The following is a 22,206-nucleotide window of genomic DNA, read 5'->3' on the forward strand; positions in this document are numbered from 1 at the left end:
GACCATGAGTTTCTTGGTAATGTACTGTACTTGAAGTTCGTAACTCTGTTAACAGAATGGTAGACTTTTATGGAGCGCAGGAAAAACCCGTACAAAGTTCACGGTCCTGTGAAGTTGTACCATTTCATGTCGCATGAAGTTGTACCAGATTCTAATGCAGAAGAAATCCTGAATTACCTGATACGTAGCCATGAATCTTATGTGGCATTCCGAAACGAGCCATTTTTGAATAAAACAACTCCGTTGTCGAAGACCATTCACAGACGAAACTTCCACTGTTTCGTCAAGCAAATAAAGTAGTCTACTTTGTCTGCTTTGCAAAAGTTGTTGGGACCGTCTGAGTACGTCTCCAAAGGAAATTCATCAATGAATACAGCAATTATTGCTGATGTTATGAACCAACTTCGTAAAACTCGAGTGAAAGGTTTACAAACATTTGCTGATCTGTTTGATGTATTCTTCAGGAGGTGCAGCAATGTTTAAACACGCACCCGCAGGGATTTTATCTGACTAATCACCTCGGTCAAAAATGTGCAAAGATAGCAAAGGGTAACAGCCTCACCTTAACTACTAATTAATATATCATGTACACATTCCTACCTGCGCAAATGGAGAGATTTTTGGCTTTCTCGGAAAACAAATTTGAAATTCAAGATGTCTTAAAAGACTACTTCTGCACAAAAGCAAAGTTTATAGTCTTTGAAATGTATCTGAGTGAATTACTGTTTGCAAATAGTGCAACTCCTGCTATATCTGTCACTGCCTCTTCAATTGTTAAAAAAAATTACATGAGTGTTTCATGCTGAGCGTCAGTAATTTTACATTATGCTCTGAAAATAAATATGTAAATATTCTCTAAAGCACAGCTAAAGTGAATTTTGAAACTGTAGAAAACCTTAGTTAAATATTACTAGCTCTCACAAGCACACATGATATTACCATCAAATTAAAGTAAATTCTCGTGACATCAAAGTCTGCAAAATAAAAAAAAATATATAATTATTACATTAGCTACATATTATAAGAACAAACATGTTAATATTTGACAAATGCAATGACATTATTGTTTCACTTCCTACGACACAGCAATCTATTACCTTTAATTTATCGATAAAATGAATGGACTATTTTAATTTGTTAAAAAGTAATAGCCCCCGCGTAGTGAGTGTTTTTCCGGTAATTTATTAAACAGCCCAAAAAACGCTACACCCTGCGCCACTTAAATTTAAATAGCTCCGTCATTTTTTAAGATCTATTAAAGATATTGCTAATGATAGAAAGCCAAGATTATGCTCCTTTAATAAGTTTGGGCTGCGTCTTCATATTTTTAATAACTTCATAGTTATTTGTCATGAAATGAAAAAAGAGAAACGAGAAAGACTAATTTTTGGTCCAAATAACCGTTATTTTTAAATATGGCGGCAACCTGTAAACAATATATCCAGCTTTCTTACTTCTACTATCAATTATCTTTAATTTGTTACAAAAACTAAGTTTCTAACTTGTTTCTGTGAGAAGATATTTCAGTTCAAATATAATTTGGTACTTGCGCGCGGACGCCGTTTTGAATATTGAATTTCACAATGAAGGCCCCGGTTGCGGAAGTGTTACCTTCGATTTTTTTCATTAATTGATCACCCTCTAACAGGTTCTGAAGAGATCTGCTGTCATCCCCGACTTTTCTACAGCTCTTATGGACAGAGCCTGGATTATGTCTTCCTCGTGGGCATTCACCCGTAATATTCATAAGTAAAATCTTTGTAAGTGTCTTTTATTATTTCTACATTTTCATACTAGCGCAGTTTAGCTTCCCCTACAATTTCTTGGTTGAGTATATTTCTGATGATTTCATTTCTCAGTATTTCTTGTCTTTCGGAGAACGTTGCATACAAATATCACCAATTCTGCTCTACTAGCCATTACTCATGTTTCACTAGTGTATGTTATTGTGGACACAAAGTGTGAAAGTGTGGGAAAGTATGTATTGCACAGTAGCATTTCTGCTTTCCTAAGTAATATGTTCTTAACCTATAACATAGTTTCGTTTTGATAAATTCTTTCTATTTGCCGTAGTCTCCTAATCAGTGATGATTTCAGGGGTGGCCCAGTAGAGAATTTCCTTGCCGGAGTAATATCTCCGATCGTGCTCAATATGTTACTAGTATTTTCGATATAAAAAGTTTCCCAGAGGAAACTTCTTTTGAAATCACTATTACCCGCAATGATACTTCCTCTCCTTCAACCAACTACCGTCACTTCCAAACGTAACTGTTAAAATGCTTCTGTTATCTTCAATGATTTTCCTTCTGTTATCTTCAATTTCAGTGTAACTTTTGTACAATGAAAAATCTGATTTTCACGAGATATAAGATGAATTTCCTTAAAGGCTCTTATCGATTGGTGGTGAACTTTTTTACGAGAAAGATGTTGATAATCTCGAACTTAAATTAAATCTTTCGTTTTCTTGTCACTACTGTAGTTGCATCATAAGAACAGGGCCGGCTCTACCAAATATGCAACACGTGCATTTGCACGGGTCGACAAGTTTCGAGGGGTGACAAAATCTGTCATAACTATATTATTAAAACGAATATTTCTTCTTGGAAACAGACTCCATGATGATGGTAGTTAAATTTACTAAGCTGATCTTCTATTTGTATACTGCATTCATAAATCATGTTTAGGTCGCATTAGTTTAAGGTCTAGGGTTGCGAGACGTCCTGGTTTTCTAGGACAGTCTCGGATTATAACGAAAGAATTAATTGTTCCAAAAAAAGCTTTCGAGACGCATGTTTGTCACGATTTTCTTCTTTCAGATTGAAAAATAAATTCAACCTGCAAGAACTAGTATGTCTCAGCTAAAAACAGAAGGTTTTCGGAAGATTTGTGTAGTCAACTAATTTTATTAAACAAACAAGGAGTTTGAAAATCCCATTCATTCTTTCATCCTACGGGTTGTTTATCTTCCAGAGGGAAAAAAGAAATTTAAAAACATTAAAAAAGACTCTTTATCGTTCTGAATTTAGAGTAACTGTACACTGAGAAAAATCCGTTATCCGGACAGCGGTATATTGTACAAATATACGGAATCCTCTTGCTTAATACAGAAATCAGTACGGAGCATGCGTTATCCATATGCTACAGACGCATTGCTCTTAGATTTACATCATGCCGTTACAGGATGCCGTTACATCTAACAGTTTTCGGTATATTACATACATATACATATATGTTACATTCGTTAGCTATATGTTATATACATCCATTTGTATGTGAGATCCTGACCGTTTCATACGCAAAGTAAAGTACGTATAAATGGAACACCGATACGGAAAGTATTCTAAAACACGCGTTTTCAGTTATACGTTTGCCGTACGTTAAGTCCAAAAACTACAAGATTTACAAATGTAACATACCTTTTACACACGCCTAGAGATGTGGGTCGGGTAAATACCCAGTGGGTAGGTAAATAAAAATGGGTATTTATTTGGGTATTTACCCATTTTGTATTTACCTACCCCAAAAATGGGTATTTTACGAAAATTAAATTATTATGAAGTTTCAAGAATTGTTAACCATACTGGTGACGTTTTTTCTGTATTTTATTAGTTACTGAAATTATTATAAGTATTACACTACGAATATTTTACACTAAAATGCATAACATGTGGAAGAAGAAAGGTCGTGTGTGACAGTTCTTTTAAGCCAAAAACAAAGGTGTTGTTTGTAAGTTTTGTAATAAGGAATATAAAATTGGGAATATCAATAAAATGACAAATTATTTAAAAAAGTGTTTCAAGTTCCCAGCTCATATGAAGAAACAGCTTCAAAAACCAACATTCTGCAGTACTTTTTCGAATATCGTTACAAGTACATCATCTGCGAAAGAAATAGCTGAATTATTACAAATATATATTCCTGATGTTTCAGTGTCAAAAGAAAGCCCTGCAACTCTATCGCTGGGTTCATGTGCAAATATAACTACTAGTTCTAATTCAAGTAAATCATTGGGTTCTTTGTCACCATTTGTGAACTACATTGATGCAGTCACAAACATAAACTGCAAACAATTCAGTATAGCTTATTTGAGTAAGGTGGATATTAAATCTTACGGTACCAAGCGGATGTTCGTCGAACCCACAACCAATTGAAGTCTGACTTCTGCTTCTTGTCAGAAGGAATGTTAAGAACAGAATTCAACTGCATTTCTTTCTCAGTGGCTACTGGTTTACCGTGCAGAACACTACAAATAGGAGTGGGTTCATGAACATCTCTCCCCGTTGGTAAGGAATGCATTTGAGAGTACCTGGAGCTTCAGTGTGAGCTGTCATATAAAAAATTACATATACCTACAGGGCAATGTCTAATCAAGGTGATAACACCTCAGCTGGGGAGAGAACAACCATCAACAACAATGCAATTTAATAAAACCTTTGAATGAAATCGAAAAGAAACATTTCATCCAAGAAATATAAGAAAATGTAAGGCAAACGGTTCTATACCGCTATGGACACAACAACAAACATCATTACATTCTTATTGATGTTTATTCTCTTTACCTCAATTGGGCACTATATGTATACCTGGTAGATAACATTGATTTTATTATGTAACAGCTCAAATTGAAGCTTCAGGTAACATCAAATGCGGTACTTACGGGAAACTAATGGCAATTTGAATCTCATATTCATGTTGAAGATGTTAGATTCATACGAAATAGACACCAATATCAACAGTTTCGCTTTGACCCAAAATGAGGATGGTAGTGCCATAGGCCACCAAATGGACCCTTGGCGATTTTATGGTCTTTCGAGCGTGATTTCTCATTCATTCATGAGTAAAAATGCAAAATAATAACCAATTGACCTCGTTCAGGTGCATGCAGGTTTGCAGGCAGCTTTGACCATAGCGCACCCGCGGTACAATTGTATATATTATATGTTATTCTAGGGTTAAAGCGACATCCAAAACCTATTCTTTTCATAATTTTTCTTGAAGAACTTGATAGGTAAAGAGGAGATCAAAATATTGAATCGAATTTTTTGAAAGAGGGAAATTGTGGGGGTTAGCTGCAGTAGAGTGTTTTCCATATCTGACCTCCCTGAGGCGATATTATTTTAATTGTGGCCTTTTACGCTGTATTACGGGCTTTTTAGCGTTGCGGTGTTGTCAAATTATGCCCTAAAGGGTTGAAATTCCCTATATTTTGTATATTTATAGTGTAAATTATGCAACATTGTAAGATATAATTTAATTAAATTTTGATATCAATTTAATTAACCCTTTAATTAAACTTCTATCAAATTGATTACCCCATTAATTAAACAGCTATTAATTTATTCAATTAAAGATGATTACATAGAATTAATGTAATCGCGTATGATGATATACGTACCGTTATTACCTTATAGTGGTATTTAATTACGAACGGGTTTAATGTATTATTGAAGTAATGACTGCAATTATTTTGGATTGATAACACGTGTTAGATGGTGCCGTTGGCGCCATTACTGTTTGACCGTAGTGCAAGTTTCCTTTATACTTTTGCCGCCCGTCCACTTTGTATATTACCGACTGCCGCACTGTATTGAACGTTAGCTTTTCGCTGGCGCCATTATTGTCGCGAGTTTTTTTAGCCCGCCCGCTTTGTATTTTGCCGCTCGGTAGCCGTGGACGCTAATGGTATTTTTCGGCACACTTTGTATGTTTATTTAATATTGTAACTTAAGTAAGAAGACAAGTTATCTTTGATATCACCACTGATGTTCATTGACGTAGCACGCCAATGACACACGAACCGCACAGACCGTTTATGAACTGGTCTTATGATTCCGGAGTTTTTTTTAAAATCTTTAATTATTTCTAGAATGAACCTGATTTTTTCCGAACAACTTAGAATTATTTATTGTTACAATATCATTTTCGCATATTATAATTATTTAGGAAAAATAGTTGATCTATTTAAGTACGTGGAATTATAAATACTGGAAATTACACTATAAAATATTTGATATTTTTTACGGTACAGCGGTAACAACGGTTTAGGATACGTTGGTGAAAGAAAATCAAAGACAATCTAACTATGCATCTTTCTTTGTGTGTTAATACTTTCGAAGATAGATTTCTCTTTGCGTATAAGGAGGTGGCGACATCATGTGGCAGAATTTTGTATTACAATGAGTCGGAGAACAAGACAAGATATATGACCTGCTTGGAATGAACCCTTAGCGATGGGTTTTGGTGTGATTGAAGCGGGATATTCGTTGTTATTGGAAATTTGGAACTCAGCCTTGAAATCATGTGGAACATATTTATTTTTAAAATGTCATTTACCTCTAATTGAAATACAGCTTGTTGAAATATTATTTTTGATGCTTGTGTCTATTCTGATGTACACAAGAACTATAAAATATTTTTGAAATGAGGACTGTTGACGAGTTATAAATGTAGACAGTATTTGATTAATAGCCACATCCGTTGAAATAAAAACATGCTTTGATTTCTAGTGCTATTTTTCTGAACCGCTATGGGACTTTCTCCTACAGATGATATTATTTGCAGTGATGGCACAATGACTGATATTATCTAAAAAGAACCACTTTATTGCGACTCTTTAGATATTTTAAGATTTACTTATGTGAAGATATTTATGTTTGCAAGTCGGCTCTAACTGTACCAATAGACGATTTGAAAGGAACGGCCACTAAAGGTTACGTTGATGGAATGATAGTTAAGGAAAGAAACTGCTATGTATACTGGCATTGTTATTTACAGAGGTTATTGCCATGTAATCAGTAAACGATTTCCAGAATTTTCTCTTTTAAGTGCAATCTTATTTTGGAATAACATGCAGGCTAGAAATGAAATAAATAAATTGGTTAACTGTTTGCTTAACCCAAAAACTAGGACAAGGCAGGAGACTGACCCCTCATTTATTATAGCTGATGAAAATGCATGAGGAAATCAGATTTTACCTATTTTTTCTTTTAAAATAAGCATAGCGGTAGAAAGCTGAAAGATATTTTGTATCTAATCATAGATAGAAGGGAGGGTAGGTAAACGAACTTATGCTTTGACGGAATTGAAGGACTTTATAAATACATGACCGAACATAGCCGTTTTATTATATGCCGAGTACTGCGCTTGGTATAGAGAAGATTTATTGCGTGGTCGTATTAGAATTTATTGGGTGTACTAGTTTGGTGTTTGATTTCTGCAGATAGGTGTATTGACATTGAAGATTGTTTCAGCGCTTATGCAGAATTAAGGTAAGAAAACTTTAACTAATTTTATACATAGAAAATATAGAATTAAATATTGCAAAGATTGATTAATTCATGAAATTGATATTTCGTTTTTTAAACTTTGTTTTATTGAAAGAGATTTGTTTTATTATGCTGATTGTACTTAAGTTTGAGTTTATAGGCCTGTTCAGCACCGATTTTTTTAAAATGAAACGAACAAACTAGTAAACAATGGAAAGCAGAGTTGAATACTACTTTGTAGGAATAAAGAATTAATTGCCGAAGGCGCATACGCTAAAAAGTTTAGCAGTAAAGAAGCTCTATTATTATTATTATTATTATTATTATTATTATTATTATTATTATTATTATTATTGAGTTGGAATTTTGCGCATCTTGAGCTTGATTTTAAACTTTGTTTTTTTCGTTTTGGAGATTTTTCTATTTCATTATTATGCAGTACAGAATTAGAATCAAAGCTGTAGGAAACGTTATTTGTTGAAGTGATTTATTGGAGTTTAGTAGTGTGAAATGTGTATTTATCACGTTGGTGTTTAAGGTTTTCTAACTAGGAATCAATTTGAGATTATATATAAAGAAAATCCTTCGTTCAGCAAAGAAGATGAACTGTAAGAACATTAACTTATTTGGTTGTTTTTCAGTCCCTTTTATCATCATTACGTTTGTTTTCCTTATTTTGTAATATGACCATTAAATTGTGATGTCAAGTCTAGTGAATTACATTTAGGATGTTTCCTTATAGTCATCGAATACTAAACTTTTTATTGTTGATTTCACATACCAATAGTATAAAGTATTGACTTTATATGAAATGGGGGCATTGCCAATGTTACAGGAATTGCTGCGTGACAGAATAATTAAGTTTAAAGGGTTTGAATTATAAAATTTTGTGAGTATTCAGCGAGTTGGTAGCAGTAAAAATAAAGAGTGTCCAGCTAGGGACAAGTCATGAGATGAAATTGTAGAATAATTTCCATTAACATCTAGATGCTTTACGCCGCATAATGAGAGCAATTTACGCTTATTGGTCGTACTGTTATTTCTTATATTAGCCTTGTAATTGAATTTTATTTTCCACTTAGATCTTTTGGATTATGACCCATCGAAAATGTACTTTTTCAATTTTACGGTTATTGAGTAAAATTACGTTTAAAGTCCAAGATAATACATAGAGTTCATTTAGAACTGTGGCTATATGAAGCATAGCTTAGCGTTGCTTACCCATTGGGGGGTTTTCCCACAACTAGGACGTGTATGTTAATTGATTAGTAAGGAACAAGATTTATTATTACTTTTAACAGCTAGGCTATAGGAGACACGGACCTATATTTTATTATTATATTCCTGAACCACAGGAAGTAACATGGGGGACCTCCACCGTGCTAAAGCCGTATATGATACTCCGAGAAAACCTTAATACTTTATAGATGTTATTTCTTTTGGACGCATATAAAATTAAATTTTATGGCGACCAGCTTAAATGAAAGTAGAAATTGCGTAGAGCGAAATAACAGTTTTTTAATTTATTGGATGTCATAGAAAATTTAGAGTGAAGCAAAGCAAATAGACTCATAACTGATGTAATAGCGTAATACAGCTAATATTGACACTTAAGGACATTGGGTAGAGTGTATGAACTAAGTTATTAGTTTTTTAATGGGTGGCGAAACATAAGTTTCAAAGTTATGGATATTTGAGACATGAACCTCCAACGGTGTAATTATATGAGGCATATATTATTGAATTAGTAGCGTCGCTTTGTTTGGTTTGAGATTCTAAAGGCTGTTAGTAATTTTAAAAACGGACGGCACACATGGATTTTAAAGTTTTGGAGAACAAATTTAAAAAATTCTCTCACTTTGTTTACTGCATTATATTGTTTAAGTCACTCAGGGAAAAAACTTGCAGTTATAATGATTTGAGGAATAATTCCAACTTTTATGCAATTATAGTTGCTAAGTTATGAGGGAAATGGTGGTTATTTTGACCCATTAAAATAGATAGAACCCCGAAAAAATCTATGGACATTGTTATAATGCCCTAACTTGGCTTTGAAGTAAGCACTCTATTACTGATTTTCCCCACAATTAAAGAAATATAGGAAATATTTTGGTATGAGGACAAATTGATTAATACTAAGACTATATAAAAGGAGTAGTTGTACTGATTTGCTATTTAGATTAATTACACTGTATTTTAGTTTGTAGATTACATTTTTTATTAAGAAATAATGATGATTACAGGGTCCGTAGACATAATTTTAGATACAACGAGTTATAGTACTCTTGAATTTTGTTTGTAGCGTACTATTTGAGTTTATTGAAGCTAGTATTTCCTGAAACTAGATTTGATTTGTACTCGATTGAGTTTCAATATTATTGGAAACATAATTTTATATCGGAATTATCAAATTAGCTATTAGTTCCGTATTTGTGTAAAATAAGTTGAACAGTATACATAAATTGTGTTTTCGCAGCCTTGTTTACAGTAATATTTGAATATTAGCGTACCCGATTTGTTTTATATCTATTTCCGTTTGATAATACAAATGAGAAATCGTTTAGATGGACAAAAAATTTAAATGAAATTTCTTAATTATCGATTAGAGTCTTTAGCTTCCTTAAAATATTTGATGCCGTCGAAAAAAATGTTATAGCACTCCTCAATACTTGTAAGGTTGATTAGTGAGATCTTTAGGACAATACTCAGAAATACGTATAGAATTGGAATTAAGATTTTAGATTTTCTAGGCTACCTTGGATAATGACTTATTTGAGGACATGCCGAGACTTGTGTATTTTGACATTTAAAATGCTTAGCGTACAGGAGGTTTAACTATACAGGGAAGAAATACATATACTTTACGGAACAATACCAAACATATTTAATAGAAAAGTGCCTGAAATGTTATGTAGACTAGATAAGCACCTATGTACCGCAGGGTTGCATACAACCAGGGATACTACCCTATCTCAACTTATTTTTTGAAATTTACTATTATAATAAGACGCCATATTTTAGTTTAGCGTCCCACAATTATGACTTTCGAAAAATACTCATCAATTTTCTTTCAAATGTAAGCCAAAGGCGGGGTGGGGTCCCACCACAATTTATATAAGATTTAAAATTGTTATGAAATTACTTGATTGGAGATGGACACTAAGACCGGACACTAGGATTGGGGCAGAGGGAAATTTTGTATGTACTTGTTAAAGAATCAGTATCTTTCAGTTTATGGTGATTATGAGAAAATGAAAAAATGAAATGAAATCTTTGAGTCCCACGGTTATGTCGGTTAGGCTAAAGGAGACGGCGATGATGAGTAAAGAATTAAATGGTGGAATGAAGAAAGTGGGAGGAAACGGAAGAGCCCCGAGAAAACCCACGCACACGGTGTTTGTCAACCACAAGGTTCATTGGCGGGGGCTGGTATTGAACCCGGGGCAACAACACCAGAGGTGATCGCGCTCCCACTGAGCCACCGCGGCCCCTTATGAGAAATGAATTTTTATGTTGATTTGCTTTACAAAGAAAACTGTTGAAAAAAGTATATAGAAAGTGGAAGGAAACCCACGATTACGCTGATTGTTCACTACAATTTATACAAAACACTTGTTTTTTGTCATGAGAACGCTACAGGATTTGTTGAACCAAGAATTCATAGCAGCGCCCCGCAATTTTACTATTAAGTGTGGCATACATTCGAGTTAAATGGATGCAATTTTAACTATAAGTAGGATACGCATTTAATTAGAAGATTTCAATATAATCAGAGGCGGAAGAACTGTACGCTGTTAATATTCGTCAATATGAATAATAGAAGCAGAAACACTTGTTTCAATTCAATGTGAATACTATTGTTCAAGACACTGACACATGCGAAACTAAGAAAACCGGTTCATTATTTGTCCAGCTTATATTTGCAGATAGGACCAAGTTATTGATATTGTTAGAGAATATAGCTGATATATTGTAAAGACTCATTTTCAAGCTTATCAATAATAATGATTAAATTTAGGCATCCCTTTTTTCTTATAAATAGTCACTAATTTAGTTCAATGTAGAATGCTTACCCTGGACCCCTACATTAGATAAATGCTTACCCAATGAGAGTCTACGTATATGGAAACTTATTGTATATGTAAGAGAAAGTATCTAATTAAAAGTAAATCTGTATTAGTTGAGTCCACTACATATGTATTTGCCTTGGGTTCTTAAGTAACTAAGTTTTAAATACAGATACTTTATATATGTAAAAACACATGATCGTTGAAGCTGCATGAACTCGTATTATTACTACAACTATTGCTACTCCCACTACTACTATTACTACTACTACTACTACTATTAGTACTACTGCTATCGCTACTACTACTACTACCGAGTACTAGTATTACCAACGTCACCGCCACTAGTGCCACTAGTATTCTACCAGTACTAGCATTGCTACTACTACTACCCCCTACTACTAGTACTATTGCTACTCCCACTACTACTACTACTACTACTATTAGTACTACTGGTATTGCTACTACTATTACTACCGAGTACTCGTATTACCAATGTCACCGCCACTAGTGCCACTAGTATTGTACCACTGCTACTACTACCCCCTACTACTAGTACTAGTACTATTGCTACTCCCACTACTACTACTACTACTACCGACTACTAGTATTGCCATCACTACTGCTACTAATACTCTATCAGCACTACCACTGCTACTACTATTACTACTACTACTACTAGTATTACCATCACTACTGCTATTAGTATTCTACCAGTACTACCACTGCTACTACTACTACTATTACTACTACTACTACTACAACCTTTACTAGTATTACAGACTAGTATTACCACTGTTAGCCACTACTGTTATTAGTATTCTATCACTACTACTACTATTACTACTACCACCGCTACTACTACTACCGACTACTAGTATTACCACTGCCACAATTGCTACTGCTACTAATACTCTATTAGTACTACCGCTGCTACTACTATTACTAGTAATACGACTGCTAGTATTATCACTACTACTACTACTACTCCTATTGGATGTATGTGAACTATCGAATATCGACTACTGCTTGTTGCTTTGTGGTTATTTCTTTTGTTCCGCTTGTAATCTAACCTTCTTTCTTCTACTACCATGTAAACTTTTGTATGTATGCCTCTTTTTTTCTTTCTTTGTGTCCCCTTTTTCTAATCAAAGTTTCTTTTCTTTGTGTTTCTCTTTAACTATTTTTACCTATTTGCTCTATGCGGAATGCTATTAGATTTTTATTTCACCTTTTGTACTATTTGCACCTATTTCTATTTTACTCTTTCCTTGATCGGCTTCTAAATTGTCTCTTTCTTTCGTTGGTTTATCTCTATTGAATATTTCTCTTTTTTCATGTATGTCTATCTCTTTCTATAGAATAATATGCTGAAGTAGATAAAAAACTAAGTAAAGTATCATTAACAAGACATCTCTTACAGATTAGTATCTTCTCTTGCTTGAGTCTGACGACTTTTTATGTAACCTGTCCTAACCTAAGCTATTCCAATTTATTGTGTGTTACCCTAACTATGATGACCTTCCAATTAAATTTTACATAAATTACGTCTTGATTTGCTCTTTTTTTTGGTACCTTTTCGACTATGCTTTAGCTAACATATTCTTGCTTTTGCCCAGTCACCTTTACTTGTTATGTAATATATCTATCCTTCATTGACTCCGTGGTATGAATCGCTAAATATTTTCTTTCTGTTTGTTGTACTACATGATTTCCTCTTTTACTTTGCTGCCGCTACTTTTATTCCTGCTGTTATTGTACTTTTTAATGTGAACTAAATTTAATTGTATTTGTGCTTTGCCTCAGTCGTCAATTGCCAATGACCTACAATACTTAATAAACGCCAATACGGTCATGATCTGAATAATTTGTTTTGAATTATTTTAAACTTTTAAGATCTTGTCCGCAACTAAGCTTTAACTAACTCTATGGTCTATGGAACCCGGAGGTTCACAGAAGCTCCCCACTGACTTCTATTCTTGTATCAATTTTTTACTTTGTATTCCAATCTCTGTGAGATCCATTTTAATATTCTCCTCCCATTTGCGCCTAGGTCTTCCTAATGGTTGTTTTCCGACTGGTCTTCCAGTCAAGAGTTTGAAAGCATTATTTCATTTTAGCTACATGATTTGCCTACCTAAGCTTCCTAGAGTTGAATTGACGATCCTAACAATGTTGGGTAAACCATATAAATTATGTAGTTCATCGTTATGAAGTTTCCGCCATTCCCCATTTCCGAGGACTGAATATTCGTCTTAGGATCTTGTTTTCAAATATTTTTTAGTTTATGTTCTTCCCTCAGAGTAAGTGACAGTGTTTTGCAGCCATACAGAACAACAACTAAGCTTTAAATGTTTCCTAAACTCTAAACTTAAGCTCATGTTCTGATTTACTTGCTAACTAATTAGTTCGCTAGTTCTTAATGCTAAACCAGTATAGTGCTTTTAAGTATTGCATACTCAAGTTTATGTCCCTATCCTGAACTAACTTTAAGCTATTTGAAAGTTTTCTGTCTCCCTGTTTGCTATTATATGTCTGTTACCAATTCTATTATTAGATGTCCCTTAGAATTTCCAATTGTGCTCCTCTTTGTAGATGATTTTAAGACTGGTGTATGTGTTCCTTATTGTGCTAGCATTATATATTTCTTAAAATGGTTGCTTGGTATTCTATTGTGTTTAGTATTTTCCTTGCTTGGCTTCTACTGCTATTTGGTCCTAGCACTACTAGTAGAATTTCTTAACCTGCTTGAGTACTATTCTATTGTGTTTAGTATTTCTTTTTCTTGCTTGGCTTCTACTGCTATTTACTATTATTAGCACTACTACTTGTATTTTTTCAAGATGATGGTCTGTTATTCTATTATAACTTCTTTAACCTAACCCAAACTATTTGATATTAGCTATTATATGTCTTTTATCTTTCTGTATATAGCAGAAGCTTTGTGTTTGTGTATAATCCAAATTTGTTGTTTTGTCTTTATGCATGTTTTCTTCTTATGCCTGCCATTGTTTTTTCTTTGTATTGTTTCTTTTGGTACTCTGTTTTTGTAGACTTTTTTTAATAAATGTTTCCTTTAGGTTTCTCGTAACTTATCAAAACTCCATTGATATCACCTGTAAATGTTTCTTGCCACCTCTTCCCAGTATCTTATAGTACTGATATTTGAAAATTTAATTCTAACAGAACCAAATGATTTATACATATTTCAGAAATATATATCATTAGATACACTCAATATATATCTTATATTAGGCATACCATATAGTATACTAACATATTAGATATAGATATATCTCTAATGTAAATATATATCGATAGATAGATATAGTTATAGATATATCGGTATTGTAAATATAGATATATATCGATAGAAATACATATATATATATATATATATAGTTATATAGATAGATAGATAGATATAGTTAGATATAAATATAGTTATAGATATATATATATAGTTATAGATATAATTATAGTTAGATATAGTTAGATATAAATATAGTTATAGATAGATATAGATATATATATAGTTATAGATATAGATAGATATAGTTATAGATATAGATATAGTTGTAGATATAGATATATCTCTAATGTAAATATAGATATATAGTTAGGTATAAATATAGTTATAGATAGATAGATATAGTTATAGATATAGTTATAGATAGATAGATATAAATATAGTTATAGATATATCTCTAATGTAAATATAGATATATAGTTTGGTATAAGGTTTTATACTACAACATATGCTCTAACACATGTTATGTTATATTTTAGGTTACCCTTTTCTGGCAATACCATTATTACTGGTGTAGTACTAAAAGTATCGAGAAGTACCAACCAGAAGTACCAGAGGAGCAAGATATTTTTGCTACCAACGGTATTTTTTATTCCTTTGTACTAAAATAGACCAATTATGTTGGTGCAAGAATATTATTGAAAATAATACAAAATAGTAAAATAAGAAGCGCAATAATAAAAAAACACGATCCAATAAAAATAAGAAATTTTTTTGTAAGTTCACACTGTAAGTGTTCTGAGCTTGCTTAGCAAGCGCTCAAATTAAAGTTAATAAAGAGTTTGCACAGCAAACGAGTTATTTACAGTTTCGCAGTGTAGCTGGTCTGAGCTTGTGTACCAAGCGATCGGTAAAAGATAAGAAATTTTTTGTAAGTTTCGCAGCATAGCTGCCCTTACGACTTTCTAATTTTAAAAACGAGTGTTATTTTAAATAACACGAACGAATAAAATAATCACACTGTAAGTGTTCGAGTAATTTATTACGAGAGGTTAAATTAATAAGAAGCGAATCATAAAAATGATTAGGAAAATAAATTACAAGTGTTAGTTAGTAATGTTTCATTGTTTCAGGGCAACTAATTGGAGGTAACTACTTGGAGTAAAAGTGGCAGCGGAATTAAGAATTCCAAAGTATCAAAGTTCACAGAAGTAAAGTAAGTATCATTGACAATTTACATAATAATTTATGCTTAAGAAATTTTTTGTAAGTTCACAGCGTAGCTGCTTTGAGCTTGTGTAGCATGCAGATTACTTTGAAAGAATTATTTTGCATCAGTTATTTTTGAAAGCGTGCATTATTTTGTAACATGCAGATTAGTTTAAAAGAATTATTTTGCATTACTTATTTTTTGAGAACATGGATTTGTTTTGCACAACATAAAGTTTGTATCATGTTTCCGTTTACAACATACGTTTTTTTGTTAACAAAATTTTAAAATTGCATCTTTGTTCTTAAACTTATATTTTCATTTTCGTAAATTGAATTTTTAATTTTGAAAGTTACATCTTCGTTTTTTAAACTTGTATTTTTTAATTTTGTATAATGTAAATACGTATAACAATTTCAAAGTATCGACACAAGTAAATTAGAAATATGAAAAGTTTTACTAATACAAGACATTCTTCATTTTATCAGTTAGAATATAAATGGCTATCAAAGTAGAAGATACAAATGTTATTAACACTTAGTTAATGAAAACTTACATTACAAGTGAATAATATTTTTAGTAATAAATAAATAAATCATGCGTTAGAAAATACATTAAAAGAGAATTTAAAAAATGTATTATAAAAACTACATTATCAGAAAAATATTTAATGTGTGTGTTACTTTTGTTTACTTATACATTTTGTTACTTTACAATTTTAATTCATACGCTTCCTATGAACTGAAACTGAACAATCTATGATTCTAATTATTTTATTCGTACACATGTATAACATGTTTGAACAATATGTGAGTGTACTAAAATAAACTCAGTGTTAATTATTTGTGTGAACGTTTAAAAAATAGTTGTTAAATGTTTCGAAACTTGTTAAAAGTTGTGAACTGCTAAATAATTTGTTTAAAGTAAATGTGCTTTTTTCCTAACCATTCTTCTTTTTCGTATTTGGTTTCAAGTTCGTTTATTCTCTGGTATTTTTATACTATTGCTATTCTATTAATTTCTTTGTTGTTGTGTTATGTTGTTGTTGGCCTTTAACTTCAATTTGTAATAATTAACTATCCTAATGCTATCTTTTGCTATTCTTTGTTGAATAAAACTGCATTAACTAACTATCTTTGAAATCTGCTATTTCTATGCTGTCGTTTGTTTAATAATAATTGGGTTAATTAAATATGGTTTTCCTAACCTATGTGTATTAATTCAGTATATTCTTTAAATCTCTGCTATATTGTTTGTCTGATAAAGTTCTGATGATTTGGGTCATAAAATATTCTAAAACCTTTTTTCTAACCTTGTTTCTTATTTGATTTTTGCTAAATTATTTTTTCTTTGATATATTTTGTTTCCTATGTTATTTTTATTAATTTGTGTTTCTGTTTATTACTACTTGGATTTTTTTATTGCCAATGTTATTTTAAAATGATTTTTATTCTTTGGAATGTTCACATCAGATATGTTCCTTTTTTCAAATATGAAAATATTATTGTCCGTGAAAATTAAAAATTCGGAAACATTCGGTTAAGTTCGGGAAACTTCGAGAATGTCACATGACTTTAAATAATACATGTTTGTAAAATAGGATTATTACTTTAGAAAATATTTTATGTCGTCTAGGTACGAAATTACAAACTAAATTATCTGGGTACGAAATTACAAACTGAACACGATTGGGTATGAGACTTTAAAGTAAGTGTATCTGGGTACAAGATTACAAACTAAATGCATTTGGGTACGAGATTACATTTCGGAAAGTATAAATAGAGCGCAGCAAGCCGCGCCGAATCAGTATAGAAGACGTTCCTGTTTGTACGTTGTGTGCTGCAATTGCAAGACAGTTAGATAAATATTACAAGATTTTGTCATTTAGTGTTATTGGAAACTGTGAGCGGATTTGCCGATTCTGTAAAGTGAAAAACTTACGGAGTTATAGTTATCAGGATCTGTTGATAAACATTTAATTATATTTTCAATAAACAGTGTTAGTATAGGATTGGTATTTTCGGCAATCTTCGGAAAATTTCGTTAATGTTCGGAAACTTCGTGTGATATTTACAATATTTTCGTGTATATAAGTTAAGTAAAATTGCACGGGCAGTTAGTAGTGAAAAATTATTGAAATTGTGAAGACATCCCTGATTGTAGTTTTCGTGTTGTGATCATTAGTTGATTACGGGACATTGCGAATTGTTGCTGGCAGAAAGTACTAACGGACTTGTCGATAAAGTTAAACAGTGTGTTCAGTAAATTGAAAAATTAAGTAACTGATTTGAAGCACGAAAACTTTTAATTATATCATTAGTGCAAAACTGTGTAAGAATATTTAAAAAGTTCTATCGAAACTAAAACTACTTATTTTATTTAAACAGTGCTTGAAGACTGAAAAAAATGGAAGCGCACAATGTTATTTCCACCATGTTGGCGGCCCAGGAAGCTCGGGGCTATAATAATGCCGAAGAAGTGTTTTTTACGTGGGAAGTGTTGACGCAATGCCATGCTACGGGTGTGAGGGTAAACACTTTATCATATGTAAAGTTATTGCAAGCGGTATTTGTGCATTTTGGCTGTGTACCGGCTATTGTATTGAAGAGTTGCAAGTCCGCAAAGGATATTATTGATTTGTATCGTGTGGGCTTCTTTCGTCAAGACAATATGTTGGAAACAGCGCGTGAAAAATTTAGAGAATTTGTGTCTTCAGGGAAGACTACGGACTTAACTGCTGATGATTCTGACGAGCTATTGGGTGTTCTTCCAGGGGCTAGTACGAGTTCTGCGCCAGAACATAGTACATGTTCTACATTGGAACCTACATTGTATGGTGCAGGCAAACGGGATTATTTTCGCATTGTTAATAGTAGAATTAAGCACTATCCTTACTTTGGTCTGCGTGGAAAGGAAGTTACCGTTGAGTGTATGCGCACTACTGGAATCGAAGACCCACAAACATATATTCGCTCATTATTTGAATTTGTACAAGAGCATACGCTAAATGACGTCGATGATGACATGTACATTGGTATTACTATTGAAAGTTCTGCGTCGAAATTAAACAAACCGGTGTACATGACATGGCGTCCTAAAAAGGAATTTAACCCCAATATATTGTTCCATACCATTGAAAACGTGCTTAATAGTAATGAACATTTTCTTTTTGGGAAAAAGGTGGATTTTAAGATCCACATTGTTAATCCACGCAAGGGAAGGGGTCGAACCCGTGGATCGGCCAAGTATGAGAAATGTGCAACACTTTTGGAAAAGTGTACCATCCCTATGGAAAGAAATGTCTATTGTCTTCCTAAGGCTATTATCCTCGGGAAGGCTAGGGCCGATCAAAAATATGAACAACTGTATAAATTAAAAAAACATCCTGAGCGATTGTTAAAGCAGGCTAAGGATTTGTGCGATGATGCTGATGTTACCATTGAACAACAAAATGGGTGCACTATTACTGATGCGAAAAAATTCCAAAACAAACTAACCCCTGAATATCAAATTGTCATTTATGAGAAGAACAAAATGACTCGTGAATATAATATAATATATCCGGGAATTCATGCAAACAAACAAATATTAATTTTGTACACAGAAGGGCATTATGAGTTGATTACCAATATTACTACACTTATGAGTTGATTACACAAAAACTCATATTGTTGCTATTGTTTGCAAGGATATAATAAGGTACAATATCATAGGTGTGCATATAAGTGTCCTGCGTGTGAAAAATATCATGAGCCTTGTAATGACGATATTAAACGCGAGTGTAATGATTGTTTACGACTGTTTCCTTCGGATGAGTGTTTTGCCAATCATAAAAATGTAATTGCACGTGGCAAGACAATGTGTGAATTAAAGAAAGTTTGTCCCGATTGTGGTGATATGTTCGATATGCGAAACAGGAAGTCTGAACACAAATGTGGTGAACATTTTTGCAAAGCATGCTACATGCATGTGGATGGTGACCATATTTGTTTTGTTCAGGCTGCCAAAGTTGAGCATGTCGATACCTTCTTGTACATTGTGTTTGACGTGGAGACGATGTTATTACCCAAGAATGAACGGGGAGAACGAGAACATTGCGTGAATTTTGTAAATTGTATTAATATTTGCCATAAATGCAAAGACACAAAGTTATCCGATCCATGTTTTGTGTGTGGGGATAAAAATGGATCCCGTAAGTTTGATTTCCAGGATATTGATGGATTTATTAGTCACGTGCTAATAAGTCGGCCAATGTTCAAAAAGATCATAGTACTTTCTCATAATGGAAGTAACTATGACATGCAGTTCTGTGCAAGAACCTTAATAGAAAAACATGATCTCGTACCAGATGTAATAATGACGGGCCAAAAAATTGTAGAAATGAGACTTGGAAATAAAATTTATTTCCGTGACACATATTTGTATATGGGAGTCAAATTGTCCCGGCTCCCTGAAGCATTAGGTTTATCTGGCAATTTGCGAAAGGGATATTTCCCCTATTTATTTAACACATCCGAAAATCAAAATTATGTAGGCAAAATTCCGTCTTTAGAGTATTTTGATGCAGACAGTCTCAGCCCGAAAGAACGGGGACAAATAATCGCCTGGCACCAGGAACGTGCTTTAAGCGGCGAGGAGTATGATCTCCAATACGAGATGATGGAATACTGTAGGAATGACGTTAAGATTCTTGCAGAGGCTGTGATTAAGTTTTCGAACTTAATCGAGGAGAAAACGAATGGTATCCAGTGTTTTATTTCCTCCCCTACAATTGCAAGTTTGGCAATTCTAACTTATCGGTCCTTATATTCCAATTATTCCGCCTTATGGGTTCGATCACCGTGATCGGCAAAGTCTAAAAGCTTTGTATTGGTTACGGTATTTAGAACGTACCAAAGGTAATACAATTGAACATTCAGGGAATGGATTGGAAAGGCGTATTGGTAAATATAAAGTCGATGGGTATGATAGCAAAACAAATACAGTTTATGAGTTTCATGGATGTTTTTTCCACGGGTGTAAGCGTTGTTTTACAGCATTGCGCCACGTCAGTCTCGATTCTGCCTCTAAGGATAGTACATCCCTACAAGACCGCTTCGAAAAGACCATCATAAAAGCTAATTACCTCAAGAAACGAGGTGTTAATCTCGTTGAAATGTGGGAATGTGATTGGGACCACATGGTGAAAAATGACAAGAGTTTGCAAGAGTTTATTAAAACTCAGTGTAAAGATCTTGTTAATCATCTTGTACCCAAGGACGGTTTTCATGGTGGTCGGACCGAGTGTTTCAATGCTTTGTACGAATGTACTTCCGATGAGTTCATTGCATATTATGATGTAACATCATTGTATCCTTGGGTAATGGCACGTAAACCGATGCCCGTAGGTAAGCCAAAAATATACAAGGGGCCGGACTTCCCAGATGTGGGAAGTATCAATGGGTTAGTAAAATGCACCATTTTGCCCCCAAAAGATTTGTATTTTCCAGTGCTCCCATATACATGTAACGGTCGACTTATGTTTGGCTTATGTCGCACGTGTATGGAAGAAGGTATCAATGATTGCACGCATTGCGACGCCGATCGTGCCTTAACAGACACGTATTGTACCCCAGAACTTCATAAAGCGTTAAAGGCCGGATATAAAATTCTGCAAATTATTGAAGTATGGGAATTCGAACTGTTCGGTTCTGAGGATCGTAATTCGCGTAGTTTGTTCTGCAACTACGTGAATTCTTTCCTCCAAATGAAGCAGGAATCTTCAGGACTTCCTGCTTGGTGCAAAACTAAAGGAGACGAAGAAAAATACGTAGCAGATTATTATGCCCATGAAGGCATAGAGTTAATGGAGGATAATATTGGATTGAACCCTGGTCTGAGGTATATCTCCAAGATATTCCTCAATTCGCTTTATGGGAAATGGGGACAACGAACGGACTTGTCGCAATCCGTAATTGTTGACACACCGGAAAAATTTTTGCATTATCTATGGGCACCGCAATATGAGGTACAAAGCGTATTACCCGTTGGAGATAAACATCTTATTCTTACTTTTCATAATACGGAAAATAAGAATAAACCCTGGAAATTTTCAAATGTTGTTCTTGCGGCGTTCATTCCGTCATGGGCGCGGTTAAAACTATGACTTGCTGACAAGTGTAGGACGTGATAAGGTGTTGTATTGTGATACTGATAGCATCATGTTTGTACAACGCCGTGATGAGAAATCGCCGCTTACATTAGGGCCCTACTTGGGTGAACTAACCGACGAAGTAAAAGAGGGGTGGGAAATAGACAAATTTATAGGTCTGGGGCCAAAAAATTATAGTTACCGTATGAAAGAAATTGGGACGGGAAAATTTGATTATGTGTATAAAATTCGGGGTATCACTTTGGATTATATAACACGCAAAG

General features: G+C 33.5%; 2 protein-coding genes and 1 long non-coding RNA gene across 4 annotated transcripts in view; 2 read left to right on the forward strand and 1 right to left on the reverse strand.

Annotated features, from left to right (window-relative positions):
- The window catches only part of fat-spondin (extracellular matrix protein f-spondin), a 204,627-nt gene that overhangs the window by 143,474 nt on the left and 38,947 nt on the right, over positions 1–22,206 (reverse strand). The window lies entirely within an intron of this gene.
- LOC145681609 (uncharacterized) lies at positions 7,131–15,788 on the forward strand. Its single transcript, XR_014130834.1, has 3 exons — positions 7,131–7,268; positions 15,122–15,224; positions 15,716–15,788. It is a non-coding gene; the product is annotated as an uncharacterized LOC145681609 (long non-coding RNA).
- Positions 19,651–21,937, forward strand: LOC145682185 (uncharacterized). The gene is made up of 2 exons (XM_081753772.1): positions 19,651–19,984; positions 20,829–21,937. The coding sequence occupies exons 1-2, from the start codon at positions 19,651–19,653 to the stop codon at positions 21,935–21,937; spliced, it is 1,443 nt and encodes a 480-aa protein (XP_081609898.1).

This window comes from Thermobia domestica, chromosome 3 (genome assembly GCF_964235325.1).
Source record: "Thermobia domestica chromosome 3, izTheDome1.hap1.1, whole genome shotgun sequence".
Lineage (NCBI taxonomy): Eukaryota > Metazoa > Arthropoda > Insecta > Zygentoma > Lepismatidae > Thermobia > Thermobia domestica.

Excerpts from the sequence above, each read along its gene's own strand:
- LOC145682185 (XM_081753772.1), top strand. The coding sequence starts at position 19,651 with ATGTGTGAATTAAAGAAAGTTTGTCCCGATTGTGGTGATATGTTCGAT. Across the intron at positions 19,985-20,828 it reads TGGGGATAAAAATGGATCCC|CATTGCGCCACGTCAGTCTC; the intron begins GTAAGTTTGATT and ends GTTGTTTTACAG.